The 24032-nt window shown below is 38.8% G+C and overlaps 3 protein-coding genes across 3 annotated transcripts in view; all 3 read left to right on the forward strand.

Annotated features, from left to right (window-relative positions):
• Window positions 1–24032, forward strand: part of LOC148735229 (polycystin-2-like) — an 80272-nt gene that overhangs the window by 52648 nt on the left and 3592 nt on the right. The gene's annotated exons all lie outside the window — the stretch shown is intronic.
• LOC148735233 (uncharacterized) lies at window positions 243–19596 on the forward strand. The gene is made up of 13 exons (XM_088752906.1): window positions 243–258; window positions 874–1258; window positions 1838–1842; window positions 2811–2852; window positions 9382–9558; window positions 9902–9982; window positions 11182–11270; window positions 11482–11701; window positions 12227–12325; window positions 16504–16754; window positions 17227–17367; window positions 17705–17830; window positions 19354–19596. The coding sequence occupies exons 1-13, from the start codon at window positions 243–245 to the stop codon at window positions 19594–19596; spliced, it is 1875 nt and encodes a 624-aa protein (XP_088609032.1).
• Window positions 17200–23663, forward strand: LOC148735234 (uncharacterized). The gene is made up of 6 exons (XM_088752907.1): window positions 17200–17367; window positions 17705–17830; window positions 19354–20047; window positions 20488–21123; window positions 21740–21976; window positions 22422–23663. The coding sequence occupies exons 3-6, from the start codon at window positions 19892–19894 to the stop codon at window positions 23661–23663; spliced, it is 2271 nt and encodes a 756-aa protein (XP_088609033.1). The 5' UTR covers window positions 17200–17367; window positions 17705–17830; window positions 19354–19891.

Genomic DNA, 24032 nt, shown 5'->3' on the forward strand with positions numbered 1-24032 from the left:
AGTAAAAGATCTTCACCTGATTTAGCCGGGATCTATTACGGCTGTTGAGTATCCTTGAGACAAGGACTAACAACAGTAAGGTTGGTTCCAACGTAGATTTATTCTGCAAACGCTACTGAATTGACGTGGTCCTAATTTGGCCTGACCTGGCTTGACCAGAACTGGCTACATGGATGAGTTTCTCCAGGCCAGAGCTGGCTCGAACAAAGAAAGCTTTATCAAAACAGCTCTATTTAAGCCTAATGTACAAAGGATTAGGTAATGCTATGATTTATCTAAAGAATCACGTAATCTACTACAACGATTGGCTAGGCAGGAATTAGTCACTTTCGAAAAGCTCTGGTGGATAACAGCTACACAAAAGGACATGACAGGAGACGGTTACAGTTTAACACTAATTACAGTTATGATCTAATAACAACTTTTTACGGTTGACTGAATAGGAACTGGTAGCATTTGCGTTTTGCTGAGTTTAGCAAGATCTCACAGTTTCTACGTTGAATTTTATATATTTTTAGCGCTATTTCGGGTCAAAGGTGCTTCCATCGAAATAGGTTTTAAGTCATGTACTAACTGCAAAAGGTAATTAATGGTCATGTTCAGACAAATGTTGTTGGAGAAAGGAAAGAGAAATTCATTCACGCATGTGTGATTTGAGGAAATGAATGTAAGCCTTATGACTTGGTTTGATGATTTGTTACCAGTCTTGTTTAAGAGAAAACTGCAAGAATTTGTCTTGACAAATAGACCATATTGCTGTTTAACTGAACAAGTGTACAACCGCTCTACTTATAGCTTAAATTGGACATCCGTATCAAGGGAAACCAGTTGAATAGTTTTTAGTCATAGCAAAATACCACTTTTCTTTTTCAGCTGGTTCCTTTATGATAAAGAGCGGCGAATTTCTTGAAATTAACACAACTGATCCGTCCATTAACTGCAGTTCGGGTGCTAATTACAACTCAACACTTCAGGAAAGAAGCTCTCCACATGGCAGCCATCTTGTTGCTCACATAGAGTTCAGTGGTAACATTGAGTTCTGGAGCGGGTCAACAGTTCAAGTGTTCGGGAAGTATGCTCTGAGTTTAAAGAGTCAGAGTGGAAACATCTCGATACACACTGATGTGAACATGACTTGTGGGGAGAGAGTGTTTGATACAACATGTCTTGGTGGATTTACACAGAATTCTACTGGAGAGACGGTCAGATGGTCAAAATTTTACCCAGGTGAGACGCGCTTTGAATGCCTTAAGTTTTTGCTCTGAGAATAGACAAAGCCGGAAAAGTCTAATTCTCCGTCGAAACTATTAAGTCGACCTTTGCATTTAAACCTTGTGATATAGATGCCCAAAGAACTTTATGTAATGACAAATCTAAATTTGAAAATCATCAATTTTGAAGGCTGTCAACAACTCGATTTGAGCACTAATGGGACAGTTTATGCGTCATCTACTCGCCAGTTGGACTAATTGGACAACGCGCTTTGTTATATGCCTAAACTTTCACTCAACAAAACGACCACTGTTAAGGGACAAAACCTGTCGGGACAATTTGTTCGTAGGCACAAAACTGTTTCACTTCTCCAAATTATTCTATCTGATTGAAAAAATTCCTCCCTTTTCTTTCCAATGTTTTTCCATCTTTCTCACTTAACAATTCCAAGATGTGTTTTCCGAGGAAAAGTAATGCATGAAACAGCACGGAAAGAATGAAAAGAAGAGCACATTAAGTATAGTTTTCGAAAGTAGCTATCTCTTATAATTTCAAACGTCACCTGAGAAACTTCACCACGGATATATTCATTAAATCACTCCGCACACTTTCAAATTCACTTTAGCTCAAGTATTTGCGCTAGATGCTCTTCCTCCGCTAAGCAGAGAAAATTTCAATTTGATCTCTATCTCTTAAACTGAGTAAAACATCAAGTAGTGGATCCAAAGTAGAAAAAGGACACACATTCAATCAAGGGACGAAACCAAAGAGCTATTGTTATTCAAGCAACATTGACAACGTCATTATTTAAAAGTTGATAGATGACTCAGGGCGGTATAAATTTTAAACTAAAAAACTCTGCATCTTTATAACCGAACTTTGAATAATCTGTAGTGCACATAATGCCTTCCATACATTTGTATCTCGGGTATTTTTCGGGTATGATTGGAACAATTACCACATACTAGGAAAAATTGCAGAATTCTGATTGGCTGAGACAAAGTGCATCCTCTCTTAATCGCGTGGGCAACCTTGATAATCAATAATTGATAGTTCCTCTGCAAAGAAAGGCACTAGGAGACTTTTTACAACAGGAGATTTTTGCTGGAAAGGTTTTTGTGATAACGGCTGCTTGATCAAGTTGAAGGCAACGAATAATTCATTGGGAAACTTATACGTGGCAGCGGATACTGAAAAGCGCTTAAGGAGGCTCGAAAGGGCTTTCCACAATTAACAGCAAGTGCCAATCAGTAAAAGATATCAGGACTGTTAAACTTATCATCAGGAGAATGACTTGACATATGTATGACACTATGTTAGGGCAATCTTTTAAGGGGGTTCGTCAGGCATTATCTGTTGCCATGGCAACAGTACAGTAGTGCTAAAAGACCCTCTAAAACTCAGTTTTTGAAAGATATCTCAAAAACCAAGTCGGTGACCTAGTTTTTTTTCAAATTTCTTAAACATCATCACGTTCTCTACATGTATACGTGATATTAAAAAAAACTATCTTGTAGAACTTAAATTATTTAGGAAAATGTTGTTTTAAAATGTAAAAAAATTTCCACTAGATAAATTTTTTTTAAATTTTTCTTCAGGAACGCGTAATGATGAAATTAATTTGTACACAGAAAATCAGGGTAGGTCACCGAACTAATTTTCGAGATATTAGTTCATCAACTAGCAAGCTTTATTTCCGGTTTTTGCAATTTTAGCTCACAGTTTAATATCCGGTCACGCGTTTTAAACGATACCGCTGACTCAAGGGCTCATTTTCGCGAAGATGAGTCAGTGTCCGCGCGATTAATCGACGGATGCCCTCAGCGCGGAAAAAATCGTTCATCCTGAAGATGGATTCACATTGTTTTGTGATTTTACACATTCCTGAAAAGTGACTCATCATTTGAGACTCAGACTAGTACCGTTACGACAGTTTGAAATGAACTCTGGAGAGAAACTCCGGAGAGAAACTCCGGAGAGAATTCTCTAGAGGAACTGAATTCGATATATGATGAAAAGTTGATTTTGCAGATGGCGCCAACCAGTACTTCATTGAGGCCGTTAAATGTTGAGTTTCTCGTACAGAGATTGTAGTGTAACATGAGACAAACTAGCATGTGCCAGCTTCTGGACCATGTTTGTCGAAAGATGAAGCTTTCCATCGAACGTCTGGATGGTGTCTTATCGCTGTTCCGAGCTGAGAAGATGGCTTGATCGAAGGCCTCATTCGACGATGCACATTTACCATGATTGACCGATATAATTGTTCATGTGCAATTTGAAGTGGAAGAGCGAAAAAAATTTGGAGTGAAAAGAATTTGATTTGACGTCTTCCAGATTGTCACGAGCATCAAACTCAGCGGAAATTAGGGTTTCATATTCATCAGCAATTTGTTGGTCGTCACAGAATTCGCGAATTTCTATAATTTTCGAGGTAGTAGAGGTATGAACAAGCCTCGGCTTCATTTTTTTTTTTTTCTCTTTGCCCCTGTCATAACTGTGAAGTTTCATTATTCCGTTTAATTGGAAAAAAAAAAAATTTTTGCAATCCTTTCTTAACAAATGCGAGTTTACATTTTCGAAGTTGTAATTTACAGTTTATCAACAGAAATATCAACAATCTTTCTCACAAGTTAAAGATGAATATTTTATTTTAATTTTACCGTCTGTGGTTGAATTAGAATTAAAGTCTCACCTACATTTTTACGATCTCTTGTTTACTGAAAATTATGTTTATTTTTATGGCAACATTTACACTTCTCCATTTCCATTAATAAAACTGTCAATGTTTACAATCCTGGATCCAACAATGATTTCATTTTCCTTTTCATCTTCCAGTGAGTTGTTTAGGAAAGTTTTCGGTCATTTCATTTTATTGGGAATCAAAATTCAATGCGAAACAAATCGTGGCACTCAGGTATCCACTTAAATTTTTCGCGGAACAAAGTAAGATCTACCGAGTATCGAATGCACTCGACGCGACTTTATTGATGGGGTGTCGACTTCACCATCCTCCTTTCGCTCGTTAAATAAAGTTTTTTTGACCACTTTCGGCAAGAATCCTGCCATCCAAACATTTTCCTACCTGCTTTCAAGAAGTAAACTTTCCATTTTTGTTTCTCAAACAACCACTTCCGCTGGAAACAATAGAGGTGCCGTAAATTTTGAAACGCTTATGGAGGCCATATTTGTTTACAACTCGCCCGCGGATCTGATCGCGCGCGCTATCGCTTATTTCTCTCGCGAGTAATTAGCTTGCGTATATCTTGGAATCCATTCTCCGCGCGGTCAAAATAAACTCTTTCGAGCCTCCTTAAGGTGGCTCGTACCAGTTTCCTCGCGCGGGAAACAGGTCACTCTTGCGTGACGCGCGCGAGAGAAACGTGCGAAAGAAGCGCGAGATCAAAAGATGAAAATTCAAAACAAAGATGGCGGCGCGTGGAATTTTTTCTACTTTTGTGAGAAGTTTACCTAAGAGCTTGTATTTGATGTGTTGAGCGGCCACTGTGAATGCAGGAGATAGAAACTAAGATAACGAAGACGATTTTCGGAGAAGGAAAGGTTGCTTCACTTCACATTTAAAAGAAATATTCAACCGATATGAAATCTTGCGACGGCGAAAAAAGAAGAACTCAAGTGAAGGATAATCTACCTGAAGTGGAACAAGACTTTGAAACTTAAAGGAAAATAATATGATGTAGCCAGAAGTCATGTGTAGGATTTTTAAGATGAGCTCGGGAGGCTGTCTTTGACGGCTTTTTAATGATTTTCTTAGCTGAAAACGTCTGTAAACATCAGATCGTAGGTGCTCGCGCGAGCACACGCAATTGTCAGCGGTAGCTAAAACAGATCATGAGCAAATGTCAATCTTATAGAATCCAGATTTTTAAAAGCGCGAGAACGCGCGTGGAAATTGCTAAACTCACGAAAGCTATTGCATGAAAACAAGTCCGGTGACCCCTTCTCTTTATTGTTCCAATATGATAATAACGTCGAAAGGAATCATCAGAAAATAAACTAGAAAATTCTACGGAAGGAAATTTGCGATGTGTGAAAATTGCTCTTTTTGTAGATTTTCTGAAATTCCCCTGCGTAGAATTTTTTAAAAATCTTTGTGCATTTTCCTTTTCAAGTGCCAAAAGCAATCACTGAAAAAAATTAGGGGGTCACCGGATTAGTTTTCGAATTATTTTAGCCACAACCTAAAAATGCGTCTGAATAAGCCTATGGAAGCGTTGCCATGGAAACTGCTAGTGACGAAATGACACTTATTTTCGGATAACCAATGATTATGTAATTCAACCCCATAAAAGTGTTCAACTGGCCTTGGTCAGTCTTTCTGTTGTATTCTTTCAAAGTTACAAACCATCAAAAATATGAAAACCGGTACGAGCCACCTAAAGAGCAAATGTGGCCAAAATATTGTGGCAACAGCCAAAAAATCGATTCGGCTCATACTCTCAAGTTAGGTAGGCCTCATGGGGAAACAAAACACTGCATACTTCGTTTGGCTGAATATCGATTTATTTTGGAGAAAATCGATAACAACTGAATTTCGCCAAATTGCCGCTTTTGAAGCTCAAAGTTTCAGACGAATCTCGGAGCGTCGCGCCACGAATTGACAACACTTGGACCGATAAAAAGTACCAAATCTTGAAAAGCAATATCAATACATGTGTTAAGGCAATTTGAGCAATTCTTGATCATTTATTTACACAATCTAATCAAATTTATCAGACCCTCTTCTAACAAGATTAAAAATAGGTCAAAAGCAGCCTGTTATTTAACTATGTGGTAAGTAAAATAATCGACTGAAAATCTGGCTTTTGGAAGGCGAAGTGTGGTTCTTTTCGATCTCCAAAGGATTTTTTGGGGTAATGATTCTGTGCGATTTAATCAAATTTTAAAGTTGGAGAAAATGAGCTTACTTAACGGTGCCGTCAGTTATTCGAAAATGTACACATTCACACGCAAACTCAATTGTTTCGCTTTTTACATCCAGTCTACAGCTTGTTTAACATATCATCTTACCGTTCATATTGCTGTATCACAAAAGGTTATTGCAGTCCTGAAATTGTTGCATCGCTCCCATAATAGCGATATAACTTGGCAGGATAGTCAACACCTATTGATAATGAGTTTAGCAAGCGTATCACGGAGTTTCTCCATTTCCATTTCGTTGAAAAGGAGGCTGTAATTACTTCACGTAAGAGATCTTTGTTTAAATAGAGTCTTCAACCAAACCGCGAACCAAACGTTTGCGGAATTAATGTCGCTCGTTCAGAAACATGTTACTCGTGTGCGGAATAACGCTAATTAATTCAAAATGAGGTCCACTGAAATCGACAACTCCGCAAAAATATTGGACTGTGAAGCACGTGGCTACAGGAACTATTGTCGAGTGTTACATATAGGAAACAGGAGCAAACAATTGTTTAACTCGATCCTATTGAGTTAAATTTTTATTTAGTGAATTATTGTCAATCAATCCTTTATTTAAACACGTGACACCTAGGAGTACAGAAGTTCTCGTTAAAACATGTACGTGTATCTACAATTAGAAAACATAATTTCTGTAAGAATACAAATAACAAATAGATCTGTTAAATAACTAAAAACAGTATCGAAGATCATAGACAAGAGCTATAAACAAAAATTTACAATATTAACAATGTTAACAATAACAATATTTACAATCACTACCGCTAAGCCATTTGGGCTTTAAGAGAACGCTTGAATGAAACAATATCTTGAGATTCTCTGAGTTTAGGGGGAAGCGCATTCCAAAGTTTACTGGCTAAAAATGAAATTGACCGATGTAAAAACTCAAGATTAAAAGGAGGTAAATCTAGCCTTGTACTGAGCCCACTTAAACTATACGGTACATTTCTAAAATTAAAAAAATCACTTATATAAGGTGCCCCCTTATCATGCAAGCACTTATATAGCATAACTGACGATTGAAATTGTCTACGAATCTCCAAGGACTTAATGTCGGCCAACTTGAGGAGGAAGTCGTATGACACAGACTTCGAGAAGCCTAATATAGTTCTTAATATAAAGTAATTAGTTGTCTCTATTGTAGTAGTCTCCGCGTTACCTACTCTCAGTAAAAGGGGACTACAGTACTCAAGATGAGGGAGAACATAGGCCTTGTATAAACGAACTAACACGTCCTTAGAAATAAACTTACGTATTCTCCGCAAAGCTGAAGCCTTTGCGCATCCCTTATTCAGCTGCTGCTTTATGTGCGCTTTAAATGTTAATTTGCTATCTAGGACCACCCCTAGGATTTTGAGTGTATCCTTTGTATGGACATTAGAATCATTAAGATGGAAATCATACTGGTATGAAGACGGGCCAATAGCGATAGCTTGCGTTTTGGCGGCATTAATCTATAAAAAATTCATTGAGAACCATCTCGATAGAACGCTCAGATCAGAGTTAATTATGTACTGCAAGACTGTTGGTGAGACATCAGAGGCGTAATGAGTAGTGCCGTCAGCGTATAGCCTCAAGGACGTATTAGTAATAAAATACTTAGGATCATTAACATACAAATTAAATAAGAGTGGACCCAACAGGGACCCCTGTGGTACACCAGTTTTAACGGTTCTCCACCAAGAATATACACCATCAAGTTTGACCCTCTGTCTCCGTCCAATAAGGCAAGCTGTCATAATTTCCAGTGCATCATGCGTAAAACCATATGCCTTTAATTTAGCTAGGAGAAACGGGTGACAAAACAGAGTCAAAAGCTTTACTTAAGTCGATAGCCACCGCTGCAACAGCTCCTCTCGAGTGACCCTTGAGAAAGCCAGACAGATTCGGTGAGAGCCGCCAATAAAAGGCTTCATAGATTTGATCGAACAACACCTTCTCATATAATTTCGATAAGGAAGTCAGAACAGAAACTGGACGATAACAGGTCTTATCCGTCATACTTTCCTTCTTGAAAACAGGAACAACGTCACTGCTTTTCCAAACTATTGGCCATTGGCGATTGGTAATAAAATAATTGATTAAACGGGTAACCGGCTCGGCAATAACAGGTGAGGATAAACGAAGTAGCCTCTGAGATATTTAATCGCAACCAACAGCCTTGCGAGGGTCAAGAGTATCCAAAATTTTCCTTATGTAGCCAACATCAACTGGGACGAGGTCAAAAACATCATCACAAGTTTTCTCAGCAATTACTTTAACACTAGGACGATCAACAAACTCAACCATTTTCTTACTGTCACCATCGCTTGATAAAGTTCATTTTAGGACAAAAAGGACGAAAGGTAAACCTAGTTCGGTGATTAAAATCACTGCTTGCTACAATATTACTGCATTTTACTGTTGATAAGATTTCAACTTCCCTGCACTCTTACTTAATTTTCTTCGGTTGACGGTATGTTGTTTTAAAAATGGGTTATAGTCAAACCTATTTAATGAAATTCAGAGGGGTGTTTTGATCGTTAATCGCTGATACCACACTGAGTATCTATAAACACTTGGGGCTTTTTGTGAGAAGGAACCGGTCGAGATGACAATTGCCTTGAATAGAGGTCAGGATTTAAAATGACCTATAAGTATTTTTTAAGACGCTGAAAGATTGAATCGTATTTGTTTTCTCTTCCTTACTATTTTAATCGCTATAGAAGTCAATCTTTGAATAAACGGTTGTAGGCACTCAGGCCATTTTATCTTTTAATGCAATTCTTTGTCAATATATTTATAGCTTTAAATTTATTTTTGTTAATAGTTGCACTCTTACATATTTTAGCTGTTCTTTTATGTAATTTTTGTTATATCTTTAACATTGGTAGTTTTAAGGTTTGAACAATTCATTATTTACGATGGCCACTGGTTTATCACCTAGTATATAGTTGTGTGTTTTTTTCATGGGCGTATAAAGTTTATGATCATTACTATTATCATTACTATTTTCATCATTCACGTATGAACGGATATATTTCCCTTTATCTTTTTATGTGTCTACAAGTTTCCCTGGTTGCTTTTTCAAACTGGGAAATTTCGCGATAACCATAGGAGGGTCTAAGAATAGGCGTGACCTTTTGCCTACACTCCCACATTAGGAGTTATTTATGTTCACATTTTGCGAGTGATGATGATTTACTTCTTTTCAAATGAAGTTTTAATTGGTGGTTTACTAATTGCTAGGACTTGGACCTGGGGGATTAAAAATAACTAACACGAAAATCCCACTGGCTACAAAATGTACACCAGGCGCAAGTCATGGAGGAAACGGAGGAAGAACAGTGGGTAGCAAAAAATACTTTAGTTTACCTAAACCGTATGACATAAACAACACAGCCTCTCTGTTAGGAGGAAGTGGAGGTGAGATAATTATTGTTTTCATTTGAAGGCAACTGTTCAAGTAGAGCAAAATACTTAAATAGCGACAGCACATCCATGTAGCCTATGAATTGCCGCAGATATCACTATTTCTGGTATCTGTCACGTAATAGTCGAGATATTTACTCTGCTTGTCACATAGATTTCCATGCGACAAGTTCGGAAACAGAAGCGAGTATTTCGATCATTAAACTTTATCAAACCAAAGAAATGTTTCAGTCCTGTTAAGAGGCGGAAAATGCTTGACTGCCTGATAAATCCCGGTCAAAAAGTGCATGCATTGTTGTTATCTGACAATGAATTAATTCTTTTTTTTTTTATTCAGGTTCATGCGTGGAAAATCCAGGAAGCGTTTCTGGTGGAGGAGCTTTGGAACTTGTGGCTGAGAATGGAGCGATAATCATAGGTAAAGGTCGAGTAAAGTCCTTTGACCGATCCATGGCCGATCGTGTTAACTTAATTCAATGTTTACAAAAATTGTTACGATCTAACAATAGTAAGACCATGTCCAAAAGTGTCATCAAGATAAGTTGAATTTGTTATCCGCGACTCAATCGATGTGATTAACTTGACACCTACGTGGTAAAGTTATTCTTTTTGTAAAGAATTTATCCACTGATACCCAGACAAAGTGCTCGGTTATTTCGAAAGAACTAGACGACGTAATTTTTTTAATTAAGTAGCTGACTCGACATCGACAGCAAAATCTCGTAAAATTTTGATCAGGCCAACCATCCAATCCACAACAACACCATCCGTAGATACATTGTTTGTTTGCCCTTTAAACTGTCCCGTCAAAGTTAAATGTTGGAGAAAAGTTTACTTTACCGAAGTTTCGTCTTCGTAAATTTAATCAGTGCAATGAGATGGACAGTCATCATATTCCTTTTTCATTATTATTTCATTATTTCATAAACAGTGCAGCCCTCATGGGAAAAGTGTAATCGTTGGAAGAAAAGCGCTTTACACGAAGCCTAAATGATCACGGCTGCATAGTACTCAGTGCACTTAAAATTCATGGTGGTATCGTGCTCAACAAATGTCAAACTCGAGATTTACAAAAATCTTATTTTGACGTTAAAAATGTTCAGGCTGTAGACTTTCTATATGTATGTTGAAGTTTAAGAATTAGGAAACGATTCATCTTCCTGGTAACGGAAACTAATACACGCTATGCATAATGATAATTTGCTTAAGAAGCCCAGTAACAAGTTTGCACGAAAGCGAGGTCCGTCGGGCCACTGTGTTTTTCTTCTTTCGGAGGCTTTTACCTTGGTTAACACAAAATGAGCTCGGTTTCAAACAATCTAAAGCTTTCAGAAGCAGATATTCCTGGTTCATCACTAAGTGGGAGAGCTCCAGCTAATTTAAAAGTGCAAGAACTAAAATTCTGGCTAAAATGCAGGGGAGTTTGGGTCCTTTGGAAAGTTAAAGAATGAAACTTTGTCTCCTCTTCCCTTCCGATAACCCTTGAAGGTACACTGAGGAACACAACAGTTCAAAGGCATCGATCGGAAGCCACGATTCCTTTTCCTTGATACGGAAATTGATGGTTATTCATTGTTTAAGCGGTGTTAACCGAAAGTGACATTGATTCAATTCTAGGTGCCCCTATTATAGCTGAAGCTCAAAATGACCCCACAGGAGTGTGTTCTGGGGGCTCAGGAGGACTTATTCGCCTTAAGGCATCTAAGGTCAGTAACCTGAATTAATATAATCAGGTGTGGTTACTGTCAAAGGACCTCTGATATATAAATCGATGATAGAGTTCAGTTTTGTATGAAATAATAATTATTAGATACATAAGGTAAATGTGATTTCAATAGCAATTCGAATTCTACCCATTTTAAATTTATTGTAGTTAGTGTTGAAACTCAACAAAAACTCTGCTATGATTAATCAAAGGTAATTATACATCAAAACGGAAAACTAATTGTGGATGGAGGGAGTGGACAAGATCTTAACGGAGACAATAGTTACCAAAGTTTGGGTGACGGAGCAGGAGGAGTCATTCAGATAATAGCACCTGAAGGAGAGATTGCTGCTGGGACTTTATCTTTGAAACATGGTGTAAGCCACCGTTGCGGTAGAACACCAGCAGAGGATGGCTATCTTCTCTTGGAAGGTAACCAAAGAAACACGTAAAGAACCTATTATAAAATATCTAAGATAGTATCAAAGTTTGTAAAGTTAAGTTACACTTGTTGACTGTGTAACAGTTAATTAGTTAACCGAATTTGGCGGATAAAAAAGAACGTTTGTGTAAAAAATGCGCATTTTATGACGGATTAAAGAAATACATTTCTGAAATAATATTCCCTGTTTCAATACTCAAATAGGTATAACCCCCTTTTCCATGTTTCATACCTGTGCAAGTCTGTATAAAACAGATGGCGTAACATCATTAAATGACGTAGGTTATGATCCAAAGATGTCGCGCTTCCTCTTATCACGAATGCCGAAAATGGTACTCGATATAAATCCGATGTAGTCAAATAAAGTAACCACGAGGGATAAATCCAAAAGATTAAAAGTCTAACCACAAGACGATAAACATCGAAAGGATCTGTAGATCGAACATTTGTGCACAAACTATTTGCTTTAAAAGCTTGAAAAAGCAACATAATGGGTAGTTTCTCTTTTCTTACAGCAAATGAGACTGCGGGAGCATATAATAATACAAAACTTTACAAATGGCCACCAAGACCCAACTACAACCGCACCATTGCTTCTTCAAATAAAACAAAAGGTTTGTTTCTGTATAAGCAGCGTCTGTGTGCCAAGTAAGAAGTGTGCTCAACAAAACTTATTAATCTAAGAAAATTACCCAGGCATGAGCGTGTCTCCGCTTGCGAGCAAGTCTAAGGCATTGAGTAAGGCTGCCCAGTGAGAGGCCTGCATGGGATCTGGCATAACCCAAACAATATTTATCTGTGGCTTTCATCGCGATTTGACATTTCAAATAATTTATCCATCGATACACGGCTGGATCTGCCTGTTGCAGTTTTTAAAACTGAAAGGGCATTCACAAAATCGAGAATATGAACAAGATACATTGCAACCCTGTTTCCGTCGTTCAAGCGGGTTACCACCGCGCTCAACTTATTGATCGACATTCAGCACTACAAACGTCGCATAAGGAAGATTCCGACCGCATTCCATTCACTCTCACGTTTCACCCTCACAACCACTCAGTTGAATCCATCATTCTTAAAAACTTTAAATTACTTCAAAACGATCCAGAGACAAGCACTATCTTTTCGCAGCCTCCGCCCATTTCATTCAAACGCGACAAAAACATAGGCAATTTTTTGGTCAGAAGTTCTTTTCAGACTAATGACCAACCAGGCACTTTTAAATGCGCTCGTGCACGATGCAAAACGTGTCCTTTCATTCACAACACTGATAAAATATCGGGACCTAAACGATCCATTAAGATCACCGATCACTTCACGTGCACCTCCGCCAATGTAATCTGTTGCATAACTTGCACTTATTGCAAAAAGATATACATCGGCGAAACAGGCAGAAGACTAGGTGACCGATTCCGAGAACACCTTCGAGACGTGGAAAGGAATGACAAGGACACATCGAAACCAGTCGCCAGACATTTTAATTTACCTAATCATTCTAAGCAACATATGGCAATCTACGGTCTTTCATTGCACTTAGGTGGCACCGAAAGCCGTAAAAATCTTGAACAAAAGCTCATCTTTCAAACCGGCAGTCTAAATCCCACAGGGATCAACGAACGCTTTTCATTCCACTAATTTATTCATGTTTTTCTCGTTGCCATGTTCCCACCAATAACGTAGCTCCATTTTCTGCCTTTAAAAGCATACACAACCCACAATTCCTCTATTCGCTCCGACGAAGGGCTAACGCTCGAAACGTCAGCTTTTATAATCGTTACGGTGGCCAATTTACCATTTCAACTTTGTTGATATATCCAAATTATTTCGTTACTCCCACCGACGCAGCCCCAAACAATTTCTTTCCAAACTATCAGCCTTTATTCTCCGCGTGAGGTTTGCTTACTGTTTGTTATACTTTCCTCAAATTCTAATTGGCTTATGGTTCGACACTCAGTTTTAACTATCAAGTTGTCAAAATATTGAAACCTATCTACAGGTTGGAATCAGAACCTGAAAAAACTGGCTTTACGACATATGAGTTATTGACCAAGCGTGGGGTCAAGACGTCCCGAGTTCTTCTTTTGCATTTTTATGGCGGAGGTCCCTAAAAATGTGAAAAAAGAACGAGGCTAATATCCAGCCATCTTGACCGAACAAGCTTGTTTAATAAAGGATATATTACAATGCAAAAAGATCTCGCTTCATTGAGAATCAGGAATGACTTGTTTACTTCGAGAGTCGGGAAAGAAAGCCAACTGTTTGTAGCACAACAAACTCACGAGAGTCGTTTCTGTTTTCTCTGTTTTGACTATCATCTATCGCTTTTTGCGTTTCCATCGCTGCCGTTGTACAAGAATTACGAACGTAGTTCTAATTCAATTTTTTTCATGCGTGGGATCGATGCGGGTTATCCCGAGCGGGTAGCCAATCAGAAGACAGGATTCGCTTCATCTTGCCCACGGGCGCAGAGGTCCTTATTATCAAGGCCAGATCTCTTTTAGGCCTCTCGCCCGCTCGCTTTTCTCAAAGCTTTTTTTTTCGACTCGGGCGAACGAACGCGCGAGCTGTAGTGCTAATAACGAAAGTCTGCTCGTAGGCTAGTCGAGAGTTTTAAATCCTTGTTCTAACTTTCTTTTACGTAATGAAAAGGTCAGTCATCAGTTTATTTTAAGATTTGTTAAGAAAGGTTGGGATTTTCTTCTATCTACTTACATAGCTCAGCGGTTTTAATGTTTGTTCCACGATCACTTCATCATCTTCGATTTCGTTCCCTATGCCTTTGGCACTTATGGATGATGACTAACTTACTCAATAACCCCATTGTATGAAATGTTTTAGCTTTGCCTTAAGAAAAATCTGCATCGAATAGCAAACGTTTAGCAATATCTTTCATTACAGATGCCGCCTCCCGGTTAGCTCAATTGGTTGAGTGCCGGACTGGTTCGCGGGAGGTCGAGGGTTGAAGCCCCGGCCGGACCAACACTCAGGGTCTTAAAATAACTGAGGAGAATTTGCTACCTTTCTATAACATCGAGAAATGGATAAACATTCTAGTCCTCGCGGATAAGGATGAATAAACTGGAGGTCCCGTCTCCTGCATCTATGGATTAGTTAATTTGGTTAGGCAGGGGACGTTAAAGAACCCACTCACCAGATTACTGTGATGTGGTCTGGCCTGTTTACTGGGAATTGGGGGGAGGGGGCATCTGTTAGCTTCACCTTTATTTGATTGTAAACTGCTTAGCAGTCTGGTAAAGTCCCCCACACAGTGTTGTAAAGCGCCAAGAGCTCAGGATATGAGCGCTATATAAATAAAAGTTATTATCATTATATTATGCCTCAGCTAAGGCTAGCACAATGTCACCAACAAACCAAACTGGTACGCATTTAAAAGTAATCATTTTAAACTCTGACGGGCTAAAAGCCTTGCCTTCACCCGCCATTTTTCTTTTTTTTTTTACTACAAATAAATACTTCCTTTCAAGATAATTTTGGGAGACGCAGTGGCATAGCAATGGACTAACATCTCATCCATGGGAGGAGTATTAACACTGTTAGTCGCTTCATGCTATAGGGAAACCGGGATAAGCTTCAGGCTTACCGTTCTCGGTGCCGAGTCGCTCTACAAAGCTAGTTCCCCACGTTGTTGTTGTGCCGTTCGCGAAAAGTTCAGTTTCCCATGCGAAAAACTATCGTCACAGCAATATTATTTTCCTCATGTCAATAAAAGCGTCACTTCTGTAATTCAAGTAAGCCAAAAATGTTTGGCCATCTTTAAGCGTTAGAGGCGGAATATTAGGAACGCATATATGCCAAAAAGCAATCACTCTGCTGTTTGGAGGATAACTTTAACCTTATACTTTATTAAATGCAAGTTTTTATTTTAATACTCTGGTGTTCTTTAGGCTGAGAGATGTTTAGATATGCTCTTTGCTCACCAGCTAGCCGTGCGTAGTTAATGGCACAGCTGATCAATTTGAATGTTTAAGCTCCATGTCCGCAACAACATGATTATAAAAGACATCGGTAGTAATATATAGTTATAACGTGAACTGAGACTCGGGATGTTATATGAAAAAATGACTGATTTCGCGAGCGGGTAGCAATCTAAAGAATCTTGTGATCTGATTGGTTCCGAGAGCGGGCAGTATTCTCCCATCCGGCCCGTTTTCAGCAAGCGGTATCCGTTTTGTGTTGAGTCACTTTGGAGAACATCTCTAGCATCGGCCGTAGGCCTCGAGCGGTATCCAAGACCTCGGACACAGTTTTTTCCCGGTACGGACCTCCCGTATGGTAAACAACAAATACATATATTTGATGATAGACGAGTCTAAATACAGAACTTCTAATTAAGGTCCTATAGTTCTTTACCTTTTTTCCTTTTGAGCTATTAAAGTATGCTATTGAGCTATTGAGCTATTAAGTTATTAAGCTATTGAGCTATTAAGTTATTAAGCTATTGAGCTATTAAGTTATTAAGCTATTGAGCTATTAAGTTATTAAGCTATTGAGCTATTAAGTTATTAAGCTATTGAGCTATTAAGTTATTAAGCTATTGATCTATTAAGTTATTAAGCTATTGAGCTATTAAGTTATTAAGCTATTGAGCTATTAAGTTATTAAGCTATTGAGCTATTAAGTTATTAAGCTATTGATCTATTAAGTTATTAAGCTATTGAGCTATTAAGTTATTAAGCTATTGAGCTATTAAGTTATTAAGCTATTGAGTCAGCGAGAAGAGACTGCAGCAAGCATTCATGTTTTGTATTTCCCTTTCTATTGTCTTGATCAGAGTCGTGTAAAATTAAACCGAATGAAGGCCAAAGTCTTCACACGAGCTTCAAAATCACTTGCACTGGTGGAAATCCTCGTTATGATTTAAAGTACCAGTTTGGCTACACTCTTCCAAATGGCCTACGCGTGGTACTATACGAAGGAAGTGACCGTAGCTATCATACGGTGTTATTCAGCGGCATTTCTAAGATAGAGGCTGTGATTATCAATGTCAGAGGAGCCAGAAGAGAGTTTAGTTTGAACGTAAAGGTTGGTGGGTCTTTTTTTAAAACTTGAGTGATATGCCTCTCAAGATCACCACGAAGAAACGAAATTATAGATGCCTGGGCTGACATAAATTTGAACCTGTCTAATAATAAAATAAATAAATACGTAAATTAAAGTTCCTTCTTAGGGGCTTTTAAGCCATAATGTGGACTAACTAAGTGCTTAAAAATCTCCACCGGTAGGAGGCAGACCAGTGGGCTATTTACAGAGCGCAGCCGAGGATTTGAACTCGGGGCAACCGAGAACAAATCCAGTGAGTGGCAGGGTGGAAGACTTGAACCCAGGACACCGGATTACAAGTCCAGCACCCTAACCACTCGGCCACGCCGCCTCCTCATCGAACGGCTTTGAAAGGGTTTAGGTTTTTCTTAAATTAGAATAAACTCCGTTTCATATATCAGCTGAAGAAATTTTTTGAACTATTGAATATATTTGAAATGTTTACGCTGTTCAGGTTAAATCCACAACGTCAAATTGCGAAGACTGGATTGAGAAAATATATGAATACATTGGAAAGGGAAATAAAACTCTTGGAACATGGTTGGTGCTAGAAAGTTTACTTTCAATCAATGGAAGCGTTCAGAGATGTCCTCAGGTTGGTATATTAGTTTCAGCTTAAATTTCTGACGTGTACAGCTAATATTCCCAGAAAAGACAAACTCCAACATCGGACCGATTGCTACGTTCTTTTCTTTAGGATTGGTTTTTACTTACCAGTAGTATCCTAGCTTGGAAGAAGTCCGAGCCCACCTAAGAGAGTGAACCAAAATCAGTTTCTCTCTCTAAATGATCACATTTCATAGTCACACATTCCTGAGTAAGGTGGTTCTTGCTGGATTTTAGTGTATTAAGAACTCCAAATTGTCCCACGGTGTAATTTAGAAAAAAAAAGAATCTCTGCGATATATACTCTACTTGTCTTGATTGTACAGCTGGAGGAGATTGTGCTTAACTTGACATCAGTCATGACGATGGAAACTGCCCAGGATGTCCTTAGGGTTTCTTTACTTCTTGGCACTCTGTTGGGTGGAATGGAAGATCTCTCTACTTCTGCATTGGTGAGTTTCCCTATGCTTTGTATATCGTAAGTAATTTTAATTTCTAGCAATATCTTTGTTAATTTAAGCTTTTAGCTCGTTTGTTTAGATGGTACAATGAATCATCAAAATTGAATTGGTGAGTTACTGTCATTAAGGAAAACACGTCGTCAACCATACATTTCCCTTCTAAATAATAAATAAGTTAATCTTAAAACTGACGTTTGCAATCCACATTGGCTAGTAAAACCTGTGAGATGACCTTTCGTCTAATTTAAAATTTGAGATAATTCGTTTTCAAAAAATTGTGTTAGAGAGTCTTAAAGCTCATTTGCTGAATTACTATTCAATCTCAAAATATCATAGATGTTATTCCCAGTTAGCTCAATGGATAGAGCGCTGGACTGATGTGCGGAAGGTCGAGGGTTTGAGCCCCGGCCGGACTAACACTCAAAGTCTTAAAACAAGTGAGAAGAATATGCTACCTTTCAATATCAAGAAATGATTACTCTATTCAGAAGGCTAAAAGATCGGGAAAAAAACCATTAGAAAATATTTAAACCAAACGTTTTTGGCTGTTTACCATCATAAGGGTTGAAAATGATGAGGCGTGAGTAGTCCAGTGGTCAGTGCGCTGGACTCTGGGTCTGATGTCCCGGGTTCAAGTCCTGGCTGGGGCTTGACGTTGTGTCCTTAAGCAAGACGCTTCACTCACATTGCTTCGCACGTCTTCTCGGATAGGACGTAAAGCCGGTGGTCCCGTCTCCTGCACCTATCAATTAGTTCATTTCGGCAGGGGACGTTAAAGAACCCACATTACGAGATTACTGTGATGTGGTCTGGCCTGTTTACTGGAAATGGGGGGAGGGGTCCTCTGTAAAATTTCTCCTTTATTAATTGTAAACTGCCTCCGGCAGTCTGGAAAAGTCCCCCGCACAGTGTTGTAAAGCGCATTAGAGCATTTACATGGATATGCGCTATAGAAATCGATCTATATTATGTTATTATTATTATAAAATGAAGATGGTAAACAGCCGAAAACGTCTAGTTTAAACATTTTTTAATAATTTTTTCCTAATCTTTTAGCCTTGTATATAGAATATCTTTTATTATGCGAACATTATGGAAAAGAAATGGTTAGATACTCTAGTCTTCTCGGATAGGGACGAATAAACGGAGGTCCCGTCTCCCACAGGGTTAGGGGTAGGAGACGTTAATTTCCCATGCACGAGATTACTGTCTGATGGATGTCCTCCCCTGGGGTGGTTGCTGGGTGGGAATTGGCCCTGAAAAGCCCCCATGGGGAGTGGTCAATCAACATCTGTATGTATGTATGTATGTATGTTATCAAAAGCCACCGGATGAACTTTCCGTGTTTGATCTGGAGCAAGGAGCTCAGAGCTAAGTGTGATATTCAAAATATTTATTTAGCCTGACTTGAAGAATTATATCCCACCATAAGTGCAAGTTATAAGTCTTCGCCGGTAAAATCCAGGGTAAGGGCTTAAAAACTTTCCAGTGTATTTCTCGCATTTCTTTTTCAGTTAAGAACTACAAATATTTTGAATAACATTGTGGAGAATGTCAGTGATGATATCAGAAGATCTGAATCAAGGCTCAATTCAAGCTTCGCAGCTTTAGTAGAGAACATTCTCTTCAACCTTGGAAAAGCACTTAAAATTGGATCAAAAAAGTCACATTTTTCAAACTACAACAGAACGGAATCGAAAAGGGTTTGTTTGATATTAAGTTCCTTTAAAAAATGGTATAAACACATGATTAAGTGAGTAAACAAATTTTAGATGCCTAGGTTTTCAGAGATTTCAAGACAGTAAGAGTGCCGACAGTTCTCTGTAATGAACAATACAACTCATCGACACTGCATGCTAGTCAAGTTTATCAGTCGCTTATTTCTAACAAACATAAATTTCAACGCTGTGAGGTTTTGATACCTCATATGGTATTATGGTTAAGAATTAGTTACGATTTCTCTTACATCCTCAGAATTTAAACGCCACAAAGACCCTTCTCTCCCTGAAGGATCAGATTATTCGAGTACTACGCCTGTCATTAACAAATGCCATGCCGGGAAATTATACAATACAGTCAAAATATTTGAGCATAACAGTTGTGTCTCTTCGTGGAGGTGAAGTGAATAATTTCACAATTGTTGCAGATGGAAGCAGATTCATAATACCTGATCTAAAACCAAATGGAAAAATCATCTCGTTCCTGGAGGTAGGAGATAAGGTCACTTTTATACGTTGGATTTGTTACGTCAAGGAGGGACAAGGAATAAGACCCAGTAACTGACTTCATTCCCAAAGTCGTGCGAACCCGCAAAGCCAAAGATTTGGAGAACTGAAACATAGAATTTGCTTATCTAATGTTAATTATATTGATTTATCATTATTTACCCGGCTCTGGCAGGATAAGTTGTGCACTTAAGCGTTTAGGCGACAAAGAACGGTATCCAAGTTAATAGGAGCAAAACAAAACCGGGGTATAACCATATGCCTTATCACTTCATTATCACCTTGCCCCTTAACTTTCAATCTACTATTTGTCTTTGGGAGAATGAGAAGACTTGGGAAGCCTCAACCCATGGCAATATTACTTATTAGAGAAAGAGGCTTAGTGGAGCTCATTCATTTATCTTCTGCGCCTTTCTCTTGTAGATGTGGACTACTCCGTTCAACCCTTTCGCTTGGGACCAAACTAGCGGGAGGGTGACGTCACATGTTGCAGGGCTAGAAGTGAGAGACGATAAAGGAGTCATTATAAACATATCTGATCCCTCACGTGAAATCACCGTCATATTACCCCTTCACGTGAGAGCTACTCACAATATATTAAAATGGTCCAGCAATTACCGTAAAATGATAATAAGTCACAACATCATCGTTCAGTATGGACAGTCCTTCGTCAATGTCTCCTTTTTGCCTCAAAGCAGCGACTTGGTCATCTCAAAAGTGAAATTAACTTCAGCCACAACTCAGAATTATTCAGAATGTGAAAACGTTAGGGACAAGTGGATCAAAAGAGGCCGAATACACTGCCACGGTAACGTTGCTGTATCGTTTATGGCGATCAATCCCGGAAGGTACCTCGTTGATGCTATTTTTATTGTCAAAGAGAGAAAGACGAGGAAAATGACTCAGTCGTCCACGCTGGAACGAGGCAATGCTACCTGTATCACAATAAAAAAACCACATGCAGTGAATGAAGTAAAATATATCCGTGTCCAAGTGAGTGAGTCAGCTTGCCTTTTCTGGGAAACAGAAACATCTGCTTGGAAAACTACAGGATACAGGGTGAGGAGATAAGAATTAGCAATAAATCGCTTTGAAAAATGATCGATAATAAATGCGTTTATCGCTCTATAGATTCTATTACTGTCGACCTAACTGCGATCACGTTGAAAAACTAAGCTAAATGTACCTTTATTTTCAATCTATAATGATATTTCCCACTCTTGCTCATTTCCCTTAATCGACGTTATTTGTAAAAACCATATTTGATGATATTTTAATTTAGGAGAGGATGTAGAAGGGTATCTTTTTTGTTTTCTTTTGTTTTTTTTCAAGTTAGTAAGTAATGTTTGGAAAAGTGAATCTATGCAAGTAACGAAATTGCTTGAACGAGTTTTTGCAGCGATTGTAACTGTCACTGTGAACATGAAATGATGAAATCAAAGCAATGCTTACCCTCCGTCTTTTTTGTGGCGCCTCGAACCAAGTTTTATTTCATACGTAGCCACACTACTTGCTAGCGATTCGCGAGAGGTCTCATTACCAAACAACACAGCGTGGAGAAAGTTTACTTTGGTGTAATTCACTGTCTTTGTATTTGCATTTTTGATTCAGAAAGGAACACATCTATCGTAAAGTTTGCCTTTACAACCACACTGACTATAGCTTTCGTTCAAAGGTTGCGGAGGTCATCGGCAATTCAGGTTTGAAATGTGCCTGCAACCACTTGACGTCGTTTGGCGGAGCCTACCTGGTGCATCCAAATCCCGTCAGTTTTTTCAAAATTTTACGAGCGCTTCGTTCACCAGATGACAGCGGAAAGTTCCTCGTCCTTGTGATCCTGTTTGGAACTTTTCTTCTCCACCTGGTTGCGATCGTTTTCGCAAGAAGGGAAGACCGAAAAGATAAAGCTAAGGTTAATTGAAATAACGATTTTGACAATTAAAGAACTTGGCATGATGTTGCTTTATGCAGCTATTTTTACGACTATTCTCTTTAGGATTTATTGGAAAATTATCTAATATGTTTCTCTAAACACGATGTAGTGAGATATAAGTCGCCAAAACTAGTTTGAAGCATGCTACTTTTTATTTTTTAAGCAATTGCTCTTAAAAGAATTTTTCAACAAACTACATATGTCTTGGTTTGCTTTACCTATAGGCTCACCTAATACTAGAATAAAAGCCAATTCGATTTTTTGACTGTTGCCGGTGAATGTTTGATTTTTCGTGACAACCTCTCTGAGATAAGAATTGTTTTCCTACATGGTAACGGATGGCCCAGCACTAAGAAAAATCAACACACCCCAAATCCCGAGAATCACTACGATAACTAACTTTACTTTCAACTTCTATTTTAAGGTGCAAGATTCAGACCCCCCAGTGTTCTATCGAGCATCGGAGTCAGCTAATTGTCGTTACGAGTTGACTGTTAGGACTGGTGTCTGGTTAGGATCAGGTACAACCGCTAGCGTGTCCTTCATACTCTTTGGAGTCGAAGGCAGGAGCAGTACCCTCACCATCCAACAAGACTTCGATGCCGGGTTCCAGCCGAAGTTTGCAAGAGGAACTGAGCACAGGTTCGCTGCCATTTTAGACAAAGACCTCGGTGATATCTACAAACTTCACGTCAGCCATGATAACTCTGGTAATAATCCCTCTTGGTTTTTAGATTACATTAAGATTGTTCATACGGGGACCGACAAAAGTTGGAAATTCTCATTTGACACTTGGTTAAGCTTGGAGGATGAATCTCTATCAAATGAATGTATCCGGAGTCCTTCCAATGCTCAGGGCAGCATAACAGATAGAGACTTGTGTGAAATGTTCTCTGATGGGCATCTCTGGATGTCGATCATAACCAAAACCCCTGGGAGTTCCTTCTCTAGAGTTCAGAGAATCTCATCATGCCTCTGTTTGCTCTTCTGTACAATGGCTGCCAATGCTATGTTCTATTCCTGGGGTAACCAGCCTTCTCAAACAATTAACCTGGGACCGCTACGATTCTCAGCGCGACAAGCTATCACAAGCATTCAGAGTATCCTTCTCACCCTACCGATTCACATAATCATAACATTGTTTAGGAAGGCTTCAGCAGGTCCTCACAATCGATTTTGGCGATGCTTGCTTTATTTGACGTGGGGCTTACTTTGCCTAGTGACTGCCATGTCTGCGGGTTTGACTGTTTCCTACAGTCTCATATGGGGAAGCGAAAAAGGCCAAGAGTGGATTTCGTCAGTTTCTGTCTCCTTTTTTCAAGATATCTTCATATTGCAGCCCCTTAAATGCTTTCTGTTCGCTGGGCTGGCGTCAATGTTTTCAAAGTGCATAGTTAGAAAGGTATCTTGTAGTCAACAGTCCCCTGGGAAAACTGCAGATCATAATCGAAGCTCAGCATCCACAAAGTCAGGTGAATTGTCGGCATCGAGGAGAAAGAGTGTGGCAATGGCTAAACGTCGCTTGATGAAAAGACAGACCCTCCTTTACATTTTCTTTCTTGTAGTTGTTGGTGTCCTTACGTATGGAAACAGGGACTTTTCAAGATATCTGCTCTTCAAATCTTTGGCGGACCATACGGAAAGTTTTGAGGAAGTAAGGAAATGAATTGATTTAAAATAACAACAATTCATGCATCCCTTAAGAAATTTATAACCAACAGCTACCGGCAAACTATCTACTGCAATTAGATATAACGCTCGGCATCGTTTATCCTTGTTATTGGCTGTTAAGTAGGGAGATCAGTAAAGATTCTGTTGGCAGGGATGAAAGATACCTTAATCAGTTCAGAAGAAATTAATATGTTAAGCAATAATTTTACTATGACATAGTATTGGAATGCACTCCCCTCCTATGAAACGATAACCAACAAAGACTTCCGGTATCATTGCATGTACATGAACCTAAAGTAATTATTACGCGTGAGAAAATGATATCTTCTGTTTTGAGTTGGAGAACTCGTCTGCATCATTCTTC

Source organism: Stylophora pistillata, chromosome 3, assembly GCF_964205215.1.
Source record: "Stylophora pistillata chromosome 3, jaStyPist1.2, whole genome shotgun sequence".
NCBI lineage: Eukaryota > Metazoa > Cnidaria > Anthozoa > Scleractinia > Pocilloporidae > Stylophora > Stylophora pistillata.

What these genes read in the sequence shown, in the direction of transcription:
- LOC148735233 (XM_088752906.1), top strand. An exon ending in TTTGTACACAGAAAATCAGG is followed by an intron (nt 2,853 to 9,381) that starts GTAGGTCACCGA and finishes ACTAATTGCTAG; the next exon opens with GACTTGGACCTGGGGGATTA. An exon ending in TGGCTATCTTCTCTTGGAAG is followed by an intron (nt 11,702 to 12,226) that starts GTAACCAAAGAA and finishes CTTTTCTTACAG; the next exon opens with CAAATGAGACTGCGGGAGCA.
- LOC148735234 (XM_088752907.1), top strand. Translation starts at nt 19,892, where the DNA reads ATGCCGGGAAATTATACAATACAGTCAAAATATTTGAGCATAACAGTT. An exon ending in GGAAAACTACAGGATACAGG is followed by an intron (nt 21,124 to 21,739) that starts GTGAGGAGATAA and finishes TTTCGTTCAAAG; the next exon opens with GTTGCGGAGGTCATCGGCAA. An exon ending in ACCGAAAAGATAAAGCTAAG is followed by an intron (nt 21,977 to 22,421) that starts GTTAATTGAAAT and finishes TTCTATTTTAAG; the next exon opens with GTGCAAGATTCAGACCCCCC.